A 16,628-nucleotide genomic window follows, 5' to 3' on the forward strand; every position below is an offset into this window, starting at 1 on the left:
TCACTGTGGAAGCGCTGACCACGCAGGTGACCATGGGGGTCTAGGCCCAAAAGCAACACGGGTGCTTCATTAATCTCTCTTCTGTTTTCCTGGGGGGTAGAGACGGATGGGGTAAAAAGTCTTCCTACGCTGGCTTCATAATGGGCATTGTGGGCTATGGGCTGGCTACCGTGCCTGCCACAGGCAGAGACCTTGTGGAATCCGGCAGTTTAGGATCCCTTTGAGACTGAGCACTTGCCCTGGCCACATAAAATAAGGAGACAGTCCCTAGCAGCAGCAGCTGGTACATCATTATTCCCTGTATTCTGGAAAGGAGCAACTTTCCACCTGGGTTCAGCAAGGTCCAAACACAACTCAAGAGCCGCGTGTCCACGAAAAGGGCTTTTTTTCCCTGAGAACCTGTTTTCTTTCTGTCCAGTGATTGCTACATCATTGTTTTCCTGCTCAGAGAACTAGCCAAGCTGGGCTAACAGTCCACACCAGACAGCAAGAGGAGATGGGAGGGCAGCGGCAGAGGCTTTTCCCCCCACCCACTTGGGCAGCACGCCCAGTCTGGCACAGCACGTCTGAGAGCCCCCGGCCCTCGGGCTGGGACGGACTCTCAGCTGCACAGGCCCACAGAGCGCCCTGGGCCAGCTCCCAGCCTCTGGCCTTGGAAACTCAGCGCCTCTGAAAGGAGACGAATAAACAACAAGCCTCCTCCTCCTCCTCCTCCTTCCAGTCTCACTGCCGCCAGCCAGTGTCAAGCCTCAACACAGCCTGCGTGTCTTTGGCCGGTCCCGTTCTTGCAGTGCACGGCAGACCAGCATGTTCCAGCCGGCCCGGAGGGGCATTATCCGAGGCGAAGGCGAACCGTGGCAATCTCCATGGGGTCCAGGTGAAGGACCGTGCTGTTAGAGGAAGCGGGGCCCAGCGGGTACATCAAGGTCAAAGAGGAGGGCTGCATGGACACCAGCTCAAGGCCCTGGAAGAGGCCACCAAGAGGCAGCTGGGGGAGAAGAGGTTGGGGGGGGGGGTGAGCCAAGGCAGCAGCAGCCCAAAGCACAAGCACTGAGAGAGGCCTCCTCCCTCCGGCTACTCGGGAGGCAAAAGCCCTCGCAGCAGAATGGTGCTCCATTCCCCAGCCTGCACCCATCTCTCGTTCGGCTCCCCAAGAGGTCAGAGCCCCTGGGCTCACCCACGTACCGTGCCCTGGGTGGTGGTGCAGTTGAAGCCTAGGTTCCTGGCCTCCAGGCCGCAATCAAAGCCCTTGCGGTGCAGGATCAGAGCCGTCTCTGTGGAGGGCAGTGAATCATCCTGTGGAGGAGCAGGCAAGTGTGCCATGAGGAAGGCAGCGGGCGAGGAAATGAGTCAAAGCGCAGCTCAGTGCAGGCCAAAGAATTGCCGGGGGGCGGGGGACACTCAACAGAGGAATGCCAGCTGGTGCTCCAAGGACAGCGGGGGGCTGGCGGCTCCTTTGCTTGGCATCCCACTCCAGCTAGGACTCACCTCCCCTTGCAGCGTGCGCAGATTGAGAAGGTGGAAGTCGCAGGGCATGGTGGCCGAGAAGGGCTGGAAGGACCGCAGGGCTGGAGGCGGCAGCTTCTCCTGGGTGACGGGCAGCACCAGCACCTCTGTGTTCAGGTGCATGGAAGTCATGTGGCTGAGCAAAGATGGGAAACTCACGGGCTGACCGTCCTGTGCCTGCAGCAGTGAAAACGCAGAGCAGTGAGAGCAGGCTCCGGCGGGAGAGTCCCGTGTGGGCCGCCTGGCCCTGGAGGTCAGGTGGTCGCGCGCAGGGAATCTAGGGCCACCGAGCTATTACCTGGGCTAACACAGACACAGGGCAGGCCCAGCTAAGTCACCACCAGCTAGTGCACGAGACGGGGCAGGCTTTACCTCTCGGCCATCAGCCTTGCTGCCAGAATAGACCCAGTCTCTAACCACGGAGGCCAGTTTGGAAAAGAAGCCGGAGCTCTGGGTGGGCGTGGAAAGGGGGCCAAGGAGAACAGCCATGTTACAAGAGGAAAACAGTTCAGGGGCCAACACAACACTGCCTCCGAGGCACAAGGGAGGACCAAAGGCTCTGGGGGGAAAGGCCCAGCAATATCCCCCACACACACATACACACAGAGAGAGCAAAGGGGGGGGGGTGTCTGGCTCAGCACACACAACCCTGGTGCTTGGCTAGGGCTCATTTTCCCAGAGTCTGCCCCTATGCTGCCCTAGACAGTATTTTGCCCACCAACCCCCCCAATTTTATTTCCTTCTTTATTTCTGTTACTTTATTTATACCCTGCCTTTCTCCCCAAAGCAGCTAACATAGTTCTTCTCTCCTCCACTTTAGCCTCACAACCACCCTGTGAGGAAGGTCAGGCTGTGTGTGTATGACTGGTCCAAGGTCACCAGGGCAAAGAAGGAGTTCAAACCCGGGTCTCCCAGATCCTTGTCTGACACTAACCACTACACCCTCTGGCCTGAAACTCTTTCCACACACACCCCACCACCCCCTTTGAAATGGGTGCTTTCTTTCCCAGCTTCCCCACCACGTATAAATCGTTTAACGTATAAATCGTCGCCTTGGGACTAGTTGTGCGTCTGAAGACTGACCTCCAGTCACTAGCTGATGGACAGAAGGGCCCTCCGGTTCCAGAGAGCGGGTGTTGCTCGGTCATTCTCTCTCTATCACATTTGATCCCACCCTTTCTCCAGCCAGCTCTGGTGTGTGTGTGTGTGGGGGGGGGGTGCCTTACTCTCCCCTCCTCAATGCTGCTGCTGCCCAGTGGCTGGATTAAACCAGCCTCTCCCACTTCTCTTTGCTGACATCAGGAGATTCAGTGAAAACCATTTGGGCTTCAGTGCATTTTAACCTGGCAGCTCAGCGGCCATAATGAACTGGGGTGTGGGGGCTTGCAAGACACAGAAAACGAGCTGTGTGGCAAAGCAGGGTGAGAAGATCACGACAAAACCAAAGACTTGCAGGTAATGCAAAGGGTCCTTCACCTGGGGCGGGTGATGGGTGAGCTTCCATCAGCAGGAAAAAGGAACCCCGGCCCGGGAACCAGGGTGCAAAGGGCGAGCAAGTGCTTCCTCAGAAGGGCTTGCAGGTGGGTACAGACCCAGGGAGGGACTGGTACCCAAGAGCAGGAGCCTTACTCTGCACCATTCTTGGGGGAGCAGGTGCAGCTGACCCTGCAACTGGGGTGCCGAAGGAATCCATAATTCCAGCTGAAGGCCATCCTTAGCATCCCTGCGTGTTGGGTTCTTCTCCCTGGGCGTTTGCTGCGTGGCATTTTCAAGGATCCAGGACAACAAGGGAGGGAGGTGCCACGTGGCACAGCTTGATCCCACCACAGATTCAGCTCAGCAGTTGCTCCTCATACCTTCTCAGCAGTGCTGTGCCGTTCCAGGAGGAGGCGGAAGTGGTGGCAGGTCCGTTTGTTATCCTTCAAGCCCTGTCCAAGGCCTCGATTGTCATCTTGCATGAGGCGTCGGTCCAGAATCACCTCCAGCTGGCCTGCAGATCGTGGAGAAAAGGGGGGGGCTCAGATGAACATAAGGCCTTCAAACACAATCCCCCGAATGGGCAGGACCCCAACCGTAGGCTCCTGCCGGTGCAGAATCAATTAGTGCAGCCTGGGTGTGTGTGTGTGTGTGTGTGTGTGTGTGGATAAATGCCTTCCACCCTAGAGACCCTGTTAACATGACAGTAGTTGCATACGCACTTTGTCCACGTCCAGGAGCCTGCAAATTAGTAGCTGGCAAAGAGGGAAAGTAGGGGACGAGTCATCGGTCCCAAGCACAGGACATTTCAGTGCTCACTAATGCAAATGGCTCTGGCTGGAGTGGAACAAAAGCAACAGCTCAGCTATGGTTGTCACACCCAAGGGACAGACTGGGAAAGCTGAAAGACTAGCTTGTATTTCTTCCTTTCAATTGGGAATGACTCCCAATGGGAGATCACAGATTTCCTGGACACAAGGAAGAAGCTCTCGACCATTTTGGTTCAAGCCATGAAGGACTGAGGCTTTACAAATGAATTCTGAGAACTAACGTAATGGAAAACCTTACATGCTGTAACTTTACGAATTACTAGCCTGTCCTAATTCAACTTCAGTTAAGCTTATTAGATGTCTCATTGACTTGCACTGACTTGCACTGCATAATCTGGTGGACTATAAATAATGTAATGTAAACAAATACATGTTGATAAGGGAAGAAGGTCTTTGCTTCATCACAGCAGCTTCCAGACTTAGAGGCTCATCCTAATCACCGGGTGCTTCCCTGGAGATTAGGCCCAAAGCCCGTAATGGAGCCACAAACATTCAGCACCAGTCCCACTTCCATGGCCTTCCGCCTCTCCTGCTCCACTCACCACTGCTGAGGCTGGAGACACCCAAGGCCTGAGCTGTGTGCAGGGTCAGGCGGCTCTGTTTGTCCTCGATATAAGCCATGACTGGCATGGGATAGAAGTTGGCCTGCAGCGGTAGCTTTTTCAGGTACTGCCGGGGCTGAATCTGCCAGCAAAGAAAAATTTGGCCAAGGATGCGGGCAGCCATTCAATGCTAGCAAAGCAGGGGAAGGGGGTTCAGGCTTCCTCCCAGCCCCATTGTACCTGGAAGCCATTCAGGTCCGTGAAAAAAGTGCCCTGGCTGTCAATGTCTGTGCTGAAACGCAGCGCCAGCTCCTTGTTGACGTGGTCACGGATGTCCACCAGGCAGGAGATCTCCATGGACAGTCCATCGACCCCTAGGGCCAAAGAAGGCAAGGGCAGCAGGGAGGGAAGGTCTCCAGGCCTCTCCCACACCCCACCCCACTTAGCACAGCACTGTTCCCCAAGCGCCCACCTGGCACGTTGTAGAGCCGCACCACCTCCTGGATGTGCTGGTAATAGACAGCTACTTCTGAGAAGAAGGGTCCCTCCGTCACCCGAACTACGGGGGGGTCCTTGGGGGTGTAGGGCTGCAAGGAAGAGGGACCAAAACCGGCAGGTGTAGCAACACACCCCTTTTTCTCTGCAAAGGGTTAGCTCGCTTTCCCACATGCTCAAGGGGGCATACAACATTCTTTAGAAATAGTTACACAAATACTCAGTAAACATGCCCTCTACAAACAGATACAAAATTTAAAAAGCCATTTGTGAGATCCCATCAGGAAAACAAAAAACAAAAAAAAACCCCACAACCAAATCTTACAAGGGAACTATCAGCACTCTAAAGCCCCATTACAACTATCAAAATCGTTCAGGTGCTCCTACACGGTAGAAACTGAACTGCTGCCCATGGGCAGAAGGACCCGGGATCCCTGTCAAGAGCACATCCACAGTGCCTCAGCAAGGGCATTCCTTCCCACACAGGATGCTTTTTCTTAAATGGATTTACAAGACTGGAGAAGCCCCGTGCAGCCAAAGCACTGATGCGGGGTCCTGCAGGTAGTTCGTGATGGGAGGATATTGTGGAGGACCCAGGGTCTCTCCGTCAGAAGGACAAGGGACTGAGGCAGAGATTGGCGTAGCAAGGGGGGTGGGGGGAGACGGCCCAGGGCTGCCAAGTTAGCAGCTGAAATTCCCCGGAAGGAGACAAAGGGATGACCACCTTGCCCAGGTGGACAGTCTGGGAAACTCAAGTATAAAACGGGGGTGGGGGGGATGCGGCATTCAGGACGTGTGCTTGGCCGGCACCACGAAGGGAGGACTCTGGCTTCTCCACAAGCAGCTAATGGACCACGCTTCGGTCGGAGCAGCAGCATTTCCAGACCAAGGGTCTCTGCTGTGGGAACCTGGGAAATGCCAGGCCTCCCTCCCCACAAGATGAGGGGGCCCCTTCTCCCCCTCCCTCTGCAGGAGCTCTGTACAGGCCCCAGCCCCACGGGCAAGCCCGCCCTGGCCAGACCTTGGCTTCTCCGTCTGGCAGGAAGAGGTAGGCGCCGCTCTTGTCCTTGGTGCCTCGAGTCCCGTAGATGAGGAACTGGCTTTGCAGCCGCCGCTCTTGGTCCTCGCCAGCATGACGGACGCTCTGCCAGGAAACGGGGAAAGCCCCAGTGAGCAGGAGCCCCTCACCTCCCAGCCTTCCCCTTCAGCAGCAGCACCCCCCCCAGCACACACACCCCTAGTCGGACATCCAGTCCTGCCCCACTTTGAGCAAACATACTTTGAGCATCCCGCTGGGCCCCACAAAGCACGCCCGCATCTGCTGGTTCTCAAGACAGAAGTCGTCCGTGGCAGCGGGGAGGATGCGCACCGGAAAGGCCTCGTGCTTGCGCACAGGAAGGTCACGGCCGTGCAGGAAGAGGCGCACGGAGGACCTGAGAGTGTTGTGGCTGTCAAAAGACTTGCTCACTTGCAGGACGGTAAGACCCAGGGGCTGCAGCCGGATCATCACGGATGCCTGTCAAATCAGAGCACAGGCAAGGGCAGCGGCCCCCGTGGCCACACGTAACGCAAGGTGCCAAAGGGGCACCGACAACAGCCTCCACCCAGTAGGTGAGTACCCCCGTTCCTTTGTAGGAAAGAAATGTGGTGAAGAGGCTGGCCATGCTGGTTGGCAGGCACGTGCGCATGGCGCACAGCCTGGGAAGGGAGGGGGCAGTCTGCCCTGTGCCAAGCCGGCTGGAGAAGACACCACCTACTGCCATCCAGCGTGGCCCCTCCCCCCTCCAACAAACACACTGATAAACCCCCTGCCAGGCTACCTGGTAGACCTCCGGGACCATGTCTGTGGCAGAACTCCACCAGGCGCTGAGCTGCACTGCCAGAGGATGCCCCTCTTCACTGGCGACACGGATGCGGGGCGTGTTGACCAGGAGGGACACAATGCTCAGCCGCTCCTGCTCCAGGGGGTTCCACACAATCACAAACCTGCAAGTGGGTTGTGCGGTTAGAAGAGTGGCTGGCTTGAAGGCAAGGGGGAGGCTTAAATCCTCCTGCTCTTCGGAGACCTCCGTGCCCCCTCCCCCCACCACCAGCTGGGCTCAAACTAACAGGTCCCGCTGGGGAGGGTACAGGAGACCGAGTCAGGAGGAGAAGAATGGGGGGGCATCCTGCTCCCCTCCCCCACCCACTGCGGGCAGCCACAGGGTGCCCCCACACCCACCCTCTGCAACAGGCTCTTCCCACCTGGGCGCTGTATCTAACTTGATGACCGTTTTCTCCGGCAAAGAGTCCTGATTGAGGCGTGTCTCGTCCTGGAAAAGAGAAGGGGGCTCAACATCCACCACACCCCAGCCCAGCTATGGTGAAGCCCAGCAGGTCTGAGGTGGGCCCAGGGGAGGGGAGGGTATGGGGGCAAACGGTGGCTCACGGGGCCAAGGAAGGGCCCTGCCGGGTCGTAGTGGTAGGCCTCCTTATCCCCCAGGACCAGGAAGTGCGCGGCGTTGATGACCACCCGTTTGAGGTTCGTGAGGGAGTGGAGCAGCCTGCAGGAGGATGAAAGAGGAAATGAGGCGCGGCCGGTGGGGCAACTCTGCCAGCTTGCTCCTACTCCCCCCCCGCCCCGCCCCCCCAGGCCAAGTCTGGCACGCACCTGACACCGTAGTCCACAACCACCGCCTCCTTAGCTGTGCCAGTGATAGCATCGTGATGCTGGAAGAGGCCCAGGTTGCGCCGCGCATCGGTGAGCATGGCGTAGTCTGCCAGCGGGTACTTGCTGTCCATGCCCGCATGGCGGGCATGGCTCACGGCTAGGCTGTACAAGATCTCAGCACTCCTGCCTCAAGGAAAAGGACACCGGTAGGTTCTCCAACACCCCAGACGCACCCCTCCCCTCCCACGCCACAACCCCTGCAGAGCGGGGGAGGCCGGGGGCCTGTTGCCACCCACCCCACACTGCCCTGGGCCACCCACTCACCGGAGGTGGGCCTCCAAGACGCGACCCATGCGCTTGTAAAAGGGCCTGGACGTGTAGTACCCTGTCCAGTAATGATCCTCTCGGTCCGCATAGGAGAAAAAATCACCACTGAGCACTGGGAAGCCGGGGGGGCGCATGCCTGGCACAACACCCACCCGCTTGTAAAGGGCATCGAAGTAGTCCGAGAGGGTCCCAAACTGCGCCTGCAAGAGAGTGACACGCACGGTCTCAGGGAACACCTGAAGTCTGCCAGCACCCCGGACCAGGCGTGGCGGAAGAAGGGGCTGCCCTGTGGGGCCCCCCCAGAAGGAACACCACAGCGACGCCCTGAGAGCGGGGAGGGGGTGTTCAAGGCAAGGCAAGCTGTGCCAGGAGCCGGGGGGCCAACAGTTTCCCAGAAACTCTGCTCCGAGGCCTGCCGGGCGCACCTGCACGTGGAGGTCAGGGTGGGCACCGAGGTAGTCAAAGAGGCGCTGGTAGTTCAGGAACTGGGCATCCCACTCCTGGGGCTTGTCGTAGCGGAAGTCGTCCCCCAGAGGCACCAGCAACACTTTACTGCGGTAGAGTTTGGACTTCTTCCGGTACTGGTCAAGAAGGAGCAGAGCCCTGGCAGGAAGCACCGCGGACGATGAGATGGCACCGCCAGCATGGCGTGGTGGACAGAGTGTGGGACTAGGGCCTGGGAGACCCAGGTTCAAATCCCTGATCTGCCATAGAAGTTAACTGGGGGACCTGGGGGCCACACTCCCTCTCAGCTCAGCCTACCAAACAGGGTGGTTTTTGTAAGGATAAATGAAGAACAATGTTGTAAGCCGCTTGAGGGCCCCCACAGAGGAAAATGTGGGATATAAATCTCTGTGTGCACGCAGCGGCAATGCCACAAGAGACACCCTGCAGTGTGCCCCGGGATGGGGGCGGGGAGTCTCCATACCTGGGGGGGGGGAAAGTGAGACCCGGAGCCTGTCCACAACAGAGCTGAGGCTGGTGCAGAGCACAGGAGCCATGCGCCCATGCTCACCAGCAGGAACTCACCTCTCAGCCACATTGGCACTGGTGATGGCTTTGGGTGGCACTTTCCAGGGGCAGTTGATGCGCCCCCCTGGCAGGCGCTTGAAGTCAAACTGGCAGCAGATCTTGGGGTCAGGGCCACACGTGTGGGGCACATCGTAACTGTAGAAGGGCATCATGTGGCAGAGGATGTCTGTGCTGGAGTCAGTGTCTGAAGCAGGCAAAGCCAGAGTCACTTTGTGGGAAGGGGATGTAGGGCCCTGGAAAGTACTCAAAGGCCCCCTTGGCCCACGCACACATGTGCAGAGAACACACTCGACCACCCAGTCGGCCCCCGTGCATCCATCCACGGAAGTCGTCTACAAGCAGACAAGAGCTGGACACACCAGAAAACCGTTCCAGGTGGCCCAGGCCAGGAAGCCCCACGCCCCCCCTCGAGGGTCAATCCCTTTCTGGCCCACAGGGCAGCCCCTGAGCAGGTGGCTCTCGCTCTGGCTGCAAGCCCAGCGAGGAGGAGGGTCTGGGCCCCCATGCCTCGCCCCTCACCCCAGCTCTGCCTCCACATGAACTCCAGGTTCTGGGCGGCTGCCAAGTGTTTCTTGACGGAGTAGTGGACTCGCTGGATGAGCATGCTGGTCAGGTTGGCACGGCGCAGCAGATACGGCATCGTGGAGCTATGCCCAAAGGGATCCACTGCCCATCCGGAACGTGGCATCACCCCTGAGAGGCAAAGAAAAGAGGCAAGCATTGGTGGAGGCCGTGGAGCCTACGGGGAGGATAGCTGCACAGGGGCCCGTCTCAAAGTACAAAACCCGCCTGCGCTGACAGACATGAAAACCTCGTCTGGAGCACGTCACAGCAGCTGTGCTGAGGCATGTCTCTAACCTTAGGGTTGATAACCGGCCCTTCAGAACCCAAGCATCCTTAACCGAGCATGCCAGTTCTCCCCCTTATACAGCGAATGAACCCAGATGGCCTTTGAGGTCCCAAATGCTGCAACCTGATCAGAGCCGAGGCCACACGAAACGCCTGCCAATTTCCCAGCAGGACTCCTCCATCTGATGACACCGTCTTATCTTTCAGGCAATCGACGCTACGCTTTCTGTAGACCAGGCTGGAAATGTCAGACTTTTTTAGTTTGAGAAGACTCCAGTGTCCTAAGGATTTACTGAAGCTGATATTCTGCAACAGACTAATATTCTTTTTTCACTTCCCTCCCAAGAAGCTAACTTGGAACACGACAGATCCGACTCTTGGCTCTTCGACTCGCAGCCCGTACTCTTGAGCGAGCAAAGCCAGCGGACCAGCAGCAGCTCAGGACGGTGGGCCTCCGTACTGTAGAGGGGGGCTGCATTGACTTTGTAGGCCACTTTTGAGTCCCCACATGCAGGAGACCATTTGGGTATAAACAGCTAAACTAAATACATACATCCAACAATGCACAAACTGCCAAGCAAAATTTAAGCAATAAACATGTTGGCTTCATCAGGAAAAACCCAGCTGAGGGTTCCCATCTTCCAGCTACCAGAATGAATGGCTGCAGAGTCCTAAAGCCAGTCTTTAAACTGCTTGCGAGTGAGGCCCCGCATCCTCACAGTTCAAGTATGCTGGCATAATAAAAAGACTTCGCACCGAAACGGAGAGTGCCGGGGACGTGCTGGCAGGCAAGCAGGGCACCGTCAGCATCCAGACACCACAGCGACAGGGAGCACAGGTCTCCTCTGCTGCAGGGCGGCCAATCCTCTGGTCCCAGCAGAGCTCCTGTGCCTTAGAAGGCTGCTTAACACGGGACAAGTGAGTCTGTGCCTAACAGGAGGATGCAAGGTGCCTGTCATTCTGCTGTCAGCCACACACCCACGAAGGCACAGGAGCGCTGCCGGCCCAAGAAGGGTGGCAAGCTCATATCACCGGCTGTGTTCAGAAATCCACCATCACAAAACTCTTCAACGAACGGCTTCACAACTTTGTCTTCTGCATTAACGGCATTTGGCAGGGGCACCCTGGGGCCAGGCCCCAATCCCAGTGGCTGCCAGTGCAGTAAGTCAGGAGTATGGCTGCATGACACGGTGGGCAGTGGAAGAGGAGCGCAGGGCCAGGACTGCTGGCAGCAGCAGCAGCAGCCGGAGGCACAGGCTCTGGGCCAGTGGGGAAGGGGAGGGGTCAGCACGGTCATGGCTCCACTCCCTCCCAGATGAACCGACCTAACACTCTCACCCAGGTGGAATCTCGTGGGTGCAATCTTCCACTGGGCCAATCCACCAGGGAATCCAAGTCCACTCCACAGCGTGCCTTTGCCACCTGTCTTCTAGGGGCAGGTGAGATTCTGCCATGGGGGCATATTTGTTTTACTTTATTTGTGCCCCAATTTTCTCCCATTAAGGACCCAAAGCAGCTTACAAGATCCTCCCTTTTATCCCCACAACCACCCTGCGTGGTAAGTTAGGCTGAGAGCATGTGACTGGCCCAAGGTCACCCAGCAAGCTTCCGTGGCAGAGCAGGGATTCAAACCTGGAGCCCCCCAGATCCTGGGCGGACACTAACCGCTACACCATACTGCAGTGCCTCCACACTGCTGCCCTCGAAGCGGCCCCTCGGCCTCCTTTGCGCCTCCTGCCCTGCCAGGGCTTGAGCCACGTGACACTCCCTCCGCACATGCCCGGTCGCCAGGCTTCAGCACTGCTGCTGTGTTCAGCGGTGCCACTCAGAGCCACACCCTGCCCCACCAAACACCTCCCCGCCCGCAGCGTATCCTGGGCCACAGCACTCACCAATGTTCTTCTCCAGCCACTGGTGCCCCTCAATGAGCTGGTCAATCATGGCAAAATAGTGGGAATTGGCTTCATCGGGCATTACCCAGCCTCCAGTCGCCATCTCCAGCTGCCCGCTGCCGACCAGTCTGTGAGCAGGGTGTCAGAGAGAGGGCGCAGCTTAAAACCGAGGCTCCTGCTTCAGTTGGGTTTACAGCACAACTTTAAAACCTGCCTTGGACAGACGACTCATTCAGGTGACCCACCCCTCCTCACACAACAATCAGAATCAGAGAGGTTCAGAAACACACATTCGCTCAGACGTGGGTAAGGCCCCGTGTGGCGTGTGGCCGTTCCTTCCTTCCTTCCCCCCCTGCACCGCCAAGCCAGCAACTCTGCCAAGGGCTGTGGGGAGAAGGGAAGAGCTGCCATCCCAGACCGGATGCAGAGAAGTGGGCCAGGGAGCTCCTGGCTAATCCTGCTGTGACCGGAGACATCAAGCTTCATTTTCTTGCTGAGGCAGAACAGATCTCAGAGGCAGAAGGTCCAGTCGCAGAGACCACCACAGGCTGCCGTGATGGGAAAAGGCTCAGTCAACTTAGTCCAAGAAATACTGTTCTCCTACCAGACACACATCTCTTTTCATGAAAGCAAATCCCATTCCTCCGGGAGAACAAGGGCCAGAGTCATTTTGCATAGTCGACTCTGCAAGGAAGACGGACTCCAGTGTACAAACGGGTGTGCTTGAACTCAGCCAATGGAAACGCCAACAGGCCTTTCAGAGTCCAACTTCACAGATAAGAGAGTCACCGCAAATCCCTCTTTCGTTACGCAGGAGTGTATACTATGTACATGCACACTCCCCACCAGATGCTTCTTCCCCCCCCCCAAAAAAAAAGAAAGGTAAAAGTAAAGGTCCCCTGTGCAAGCACCGGGTCATTCCTGACCCATGGGGTGATGTCACATCCCAATGTTTACTAGGCAGACGTTGTCTGCGGGGTCGTTTTGCCAGTGCCTTCCCCAGTCATCTTCCTTTTACCCCCAGCAAGCTGGGTCCTCATTTCACTGACCTCGGAAGGGTGGAAGGCCGAGTCAACCTTGAGCCGGCTACCTGAAACCGACTTTCGTCGGGATCGAACTCGGGTCAGGAGCAGAGCTTTTGACTGCAGGACTGCAGCTCACCACACTCTGCTCCACGGGGCTCCTTCCAAAAACATTGTCCTAAAAACCACCCAAACTGGGAAAGCGAGCGACATCCCTCCAACCCTTCACCTGCGGACAGCAGCCCGTTTCTGGGCACTGATGTTGTCCCACCACTTGGAGAAGAAGGAGATTTCAGACCAGATGAAGCGCCGCCGTGGGTCCTCTTGCAGCTTCACCACCATGCTGTTCAGGATGTGCTGCGTCTGGTCGAAGTAATACTTGTCAAAGGTCTTGATCCAGCCTGGGGGGGGAGAGGTGTTCGACAATGGAGCATTACAGCAGTCGCACACCGTACCTGGGTCTGCTGAGGCAGAGGCCTCGGGGCGCCTATGGGTGCCGTCCGGCTAGACCTCACGGTTGGAGCACCATCACGTCCAGCTGCCGCCAAGCTGAGAATGCCTTTGGGACGGTGAAAATGTTGCTGCGGGTCGAATCAAGTGCCCTGGCCTGGATGGCCCAGCCCAGCCGGATCTCATCAGGCCTCAGAATCTAAGCAGGGTCGGCCCTGGTTAGTTCTTGGACAGGAGACCGCCAAGGAAGACCAGGCTTGCAAGGCCGTGGCGCACAGTGACAAACTACCTCCGAACATCTCTTGCCAGCTCTCTGCACACTGGCGGGCCGTGGCGCAAAAAGGTGCATCTTCAGAAACCCTGGCCAGAACCTGTGAACGAGCCTTCTGGCCCTTCGTAAGCACCTGGCCAAACTCCCTCTGCCTGGGGGGCTTTCCCCTTCATAAGGCAGCAGAGTTTCCGAAAACGGACACCGACATCTCGGAAGGGACGCGCTCCCTGAAGGGGGCCGGGCCCGGGGGAAACGCACAAGCCGCAGACCCGTGCCCCGTCGTTTTTGGTTTCAGTTCCCGGACCTTTCCCTGGGAGGTGGAGAAAGGCCAGGCTGTGAGCACTGGGTTCCATCCTCGTTGCTTGGGCAGCCGGTACGGCCCCGTCCGTGAGTCCCCCTTACTAGGCAGGATGAGGGTGTTGCTCGGCGGGGGGGGGGGGGGGTGTGGGCTGGCTCACCTGGGTCATTGTGGGAATGCGGCACCACAAAGACCTGCAGCGGCTCCGCGTCCCATTCGTCGGGCTGGTAGGTGATCTCGAAGCCCTGCTTCCACACCCCGCCGTCCTGGTTGTCGTAGGGCAGCAACGCCGACACGGCCAGCATCTGGGGGGGGGGGGAGGGAGGGAGGACTTGCAGCCCCACTGCCGCCCTGCCCTGCTTCGCCCGCGCCGCCCCCTCCCCTCCCCTCCCCTCCGCACCGGGGCCCGGGCCGCGCCCTCACCTGCAGGTCCGCCTGGGGGCCGCCGGCCCCGCGGGCGAGGCGGCGGCAGTCGCGGGCGGCGACGGCGAAGAAGGTGGCGCGGGGCTCGGGGGGCAGGAGCCAGGAGCCGTTGGGCGCGCGGAAGGGCAGGCGGGCGGGCGGCCCGTGGGGGTGGGCCGTCAGCTCCAGCACCGAGTCCTTGATGTGCGCGATGATGGCGTGGTTCTCCTCCAGCAGCTGCTCCAGCTGCTCGATGCGGCTCTGCAGCACCGAAATCTGGCTCTGCGCGGGGGGGGGGGAGGGGAGAGGGGGGGTGAGGAGGCCGGCGGCAAGGAGCGGGGGGAGGGCCGGGGGGGGGCCGGGGGCTCACCCGCGGGAAGTGGCCGCCGCCGCCGCCGCCGCCGCCGTGGGGGCGGGCGGGGTCGTGCTGGACGCGGTCCAGCATCAGGTAGAGGGAGAAGACGGCCACGCAGAAGATGGCCGCCCCGCACACCGTCACCTGCTTCTTCAGCTTCATCCCCCCGCCGCCCCCCCCCCGGGCCCCGGCCGCCCCTCGGGGCCGTCGGGCTCGGCGCCTTCGGCGTTGCGCGCAGCAGCAGCAGCAGCAGCAGCGGCGCCGCGACCCAGGAGGACAGCCCCGGACGGCGGCGGCGGCGGCGGAGGCGCGCGGCCCCCACGCTCCGCCCCGGCGCGCGCGCCCGGGCAGGCCCCGCCCCCGCGCGCCGCCCCGCGCCCCCGCCCCATCCAAGCGGCCCGCCGGGCTCCCCGGCCCGGTTCCCTGGCGGCGGCTCCCCTGCCCGGGGGGCTTCCGGCCGAGCCTCGCTGCCCCCCTGGCCCCCGCCTGCATGGCCAGCCCGCCAAGCCAGCCCCACCTCCCAAGGAGCCGGCCGCTCCGACGGGCCCCGGCCAGCCGACCCCCTCGGTTTCGTCGGGGAAACCCCTTCGGGGGTCGCCATCAGCCAGCTGGGGCCCCCCGACAGCCATGCGGATGCTGGGACCTCGGGCCCATCCCGAGGGGGAGGGCAGGAAGGGCTGAGTGGGGCCTCTGCTCTCGGGATGGGCCCTTTCTGACATGCCCAGGGCGGGAAGCACTAGGTGGTTGGCAGAGGGGAAACCGAGCAGGGGAGCCTGCTGGCTGGCACTGGGCAGGAAGGCAGCGTGTCCATCAAGCACATCAATAAAAGCAACAGCTGGCACAGGTGGTCGTTGGCATGGCTTTGGAAACCCTCCAGCTGCCTGTGTTGCCATGGGGACCTCCGCTTCATGCCTGGCTATGCTTGCCGCTTCGGGGGGGGGGCATGAGCTGCAGCGAGTGGGGGGCTGTTCCAGGTGGTCCTGGACGGGGTTGCCAACTCACGGAAGCCACACCTCTGGCAAGGGGCAGGGCTCAACCACGCTGCTTTGCACCCATTAAAAAAAAAAGCCTGCGCGCACGCAGTCTGAATCAGCTGCCAAAAGGACGAGCGCTTTTCTCCCTCCGAGCACCCTGCGCACGAGCTGGCCGGCGGGGCCCCTGCAGAGGGAGGGAGGCCTTCCTTCCATTGGGTGGGCCGGATTCAGATTGCACCATCTGCACACAGACTGCTCAGAATTGTTCTTGCCTTTGAGGAGCTAGTAAGTGGGGGGCCAATCTCAGCTGCACACCCCACCTATTTGAAGGGGGGGAATCAACCGGGGGGGGGGATCGGACTCCTTCCTAGCTGTCCAGCTGCAGACCAGCATGGCTTTGGGTGGCCCTTTCCGACGGCGGTTGCCAATGCACAGTGGTCAGACCGTGATCCTAAGCAAACACCACACGGGCGGCAGCCAGTTTCCCCGGCAGACGTGGCGCTACCAGCCTCTCAGTGCGCCAAGGCTGCAGCGGGAGCAGAACGCCGCCACACAGCAGATGGAGGTTTGGGGAGGCAGTGTTGGCCTGGCAGAGGCGGGTGCCGGGGACCTGCTGTGGCACAAGTTCTGTCAAGATTTTTAACAGCCTCCATTGGGCGTCCTTCCAGTGAGAGGGCTGGAGGCCTGGGGCGGAGAGGGGCTGGGAGGGGATAGGTTGGTGGCCATGGACGGGGGTCAGGGTGATCCGCAAGAGCTCAGGTGCCGCCCTGAGGCCCCCTACCAAGGCCATGCCGTCGTGCGGCTGGGAGTGCCACCGGATGGCCTCCTGCACCCGCTCCCAGGCAAGGTGGCTGCGGAGGTCCTGCACCCAGCTCGGTTTGCCATCCCACATTTTGGGCCCAACTGGTCTTTTGGGGATTGCAACCACAGCGCGGGATGAAGGATCAGGACCAATCAGTAGTGTGCAGTTGTGGGGCCGTCCTTTTACGGCTGCTACTGCATGCAGGGTTGTTGGTGCTGGACCTCCGCGGTCTCCTGCTCGGTCTGAGAGAACCGACCTGAGAGGTGGTGGAAGAGATATTTCTGTCTGAGTGAATTGGGACCCAATTAAGAAACAGGCCTCATCCACACAGGTGCGAGAGTCTAGTGTGCACATGTTTTTGAAAGTCTTTTCAACTTGTCAAGGACATTGTAGTTCCTGTGTTGGCAGGGAGTTGGACTAGTTGGCCCTGGTGGTCCCTTCCCACTCTGAGATAA

At 59.5% G+C, this 16,628-nt stretch overlaps 2 protein-coding genes across 2 annotated transcripts in view; one reads left to right on the top strand and one right to left on the bottom strand.

The window, feature by feature from the left end:
* Window positions 1-832: 832 nt before the first annotated feature.
* On the bottom strand, window positions 833-14,565 carry MAN2A2 (mannosidase alpha class 2A member 2). Its single transcript, XM_056866002.1, has 22 exons — window positions 14,413-14,565; window positions 14,064-14,324; window positions 13,801-13,945; window positions 12,851-13,022; window positions 11,600-11,727; window positions 9,378-9,551; window positions 8,856-9,042; window positions 8,252-8,429; window positions 7,824-8,026; window positions 7,500-7,682; window positions 7,278-7,392; window positions 7,094-7,161; window positions 6,670-6,835; window positions 6,129-6,365; window positions 5,871-5,993; window positions 4,827-4,941; window positions 4,595-4,728; window positions 4,355-4,496; window positions 3,363-3,496; window positions 1,489-1,683; window positions 1,186-1,296; window positions 833-988 (listed from the first exon to the last, which is right to left on the bottom strand). The coding sequence occupies exons 1-22, from the start codon at window positions 14,557-14,559 to the stop codon at window positions 833-835; spliced, it is 3,474 nt and encodes a 1,157-aa protein (XP_056721980.1). The 5' UTR covers window positions 14,560-14,565.
* The window catches only part of MFAP1 (microfibril associated protein 1), a 54,773-nt gene continuing 52,577 nt past the window's right edge, over window positions 14,433-16,628 (top strand). The window contains exon 1 of the mRNA XM_056865996.1: window positions 14,433-14,449. The gene's annotated coding sequence lies outside the window, so the exon portion shown is untranslated. The remainder of the gene's footprint in view (window positions 14,450-16,628) is intronic.

Source organism: Euleptes europaea, chromosome 20 (genome assembly GCF_029931775.1).
Source record: "Euleptes europaea isolate rEulEur1 chromosome 20, rEulEur1.hap1, whole genome shotgun sequence".
NCBI classification, from domain to species: Eukaryota; Metazoa; Chordata; class Lepidosauria; order Squamata; family Sphaerodactylidae; genus Euleptes; species Euleptes europaea.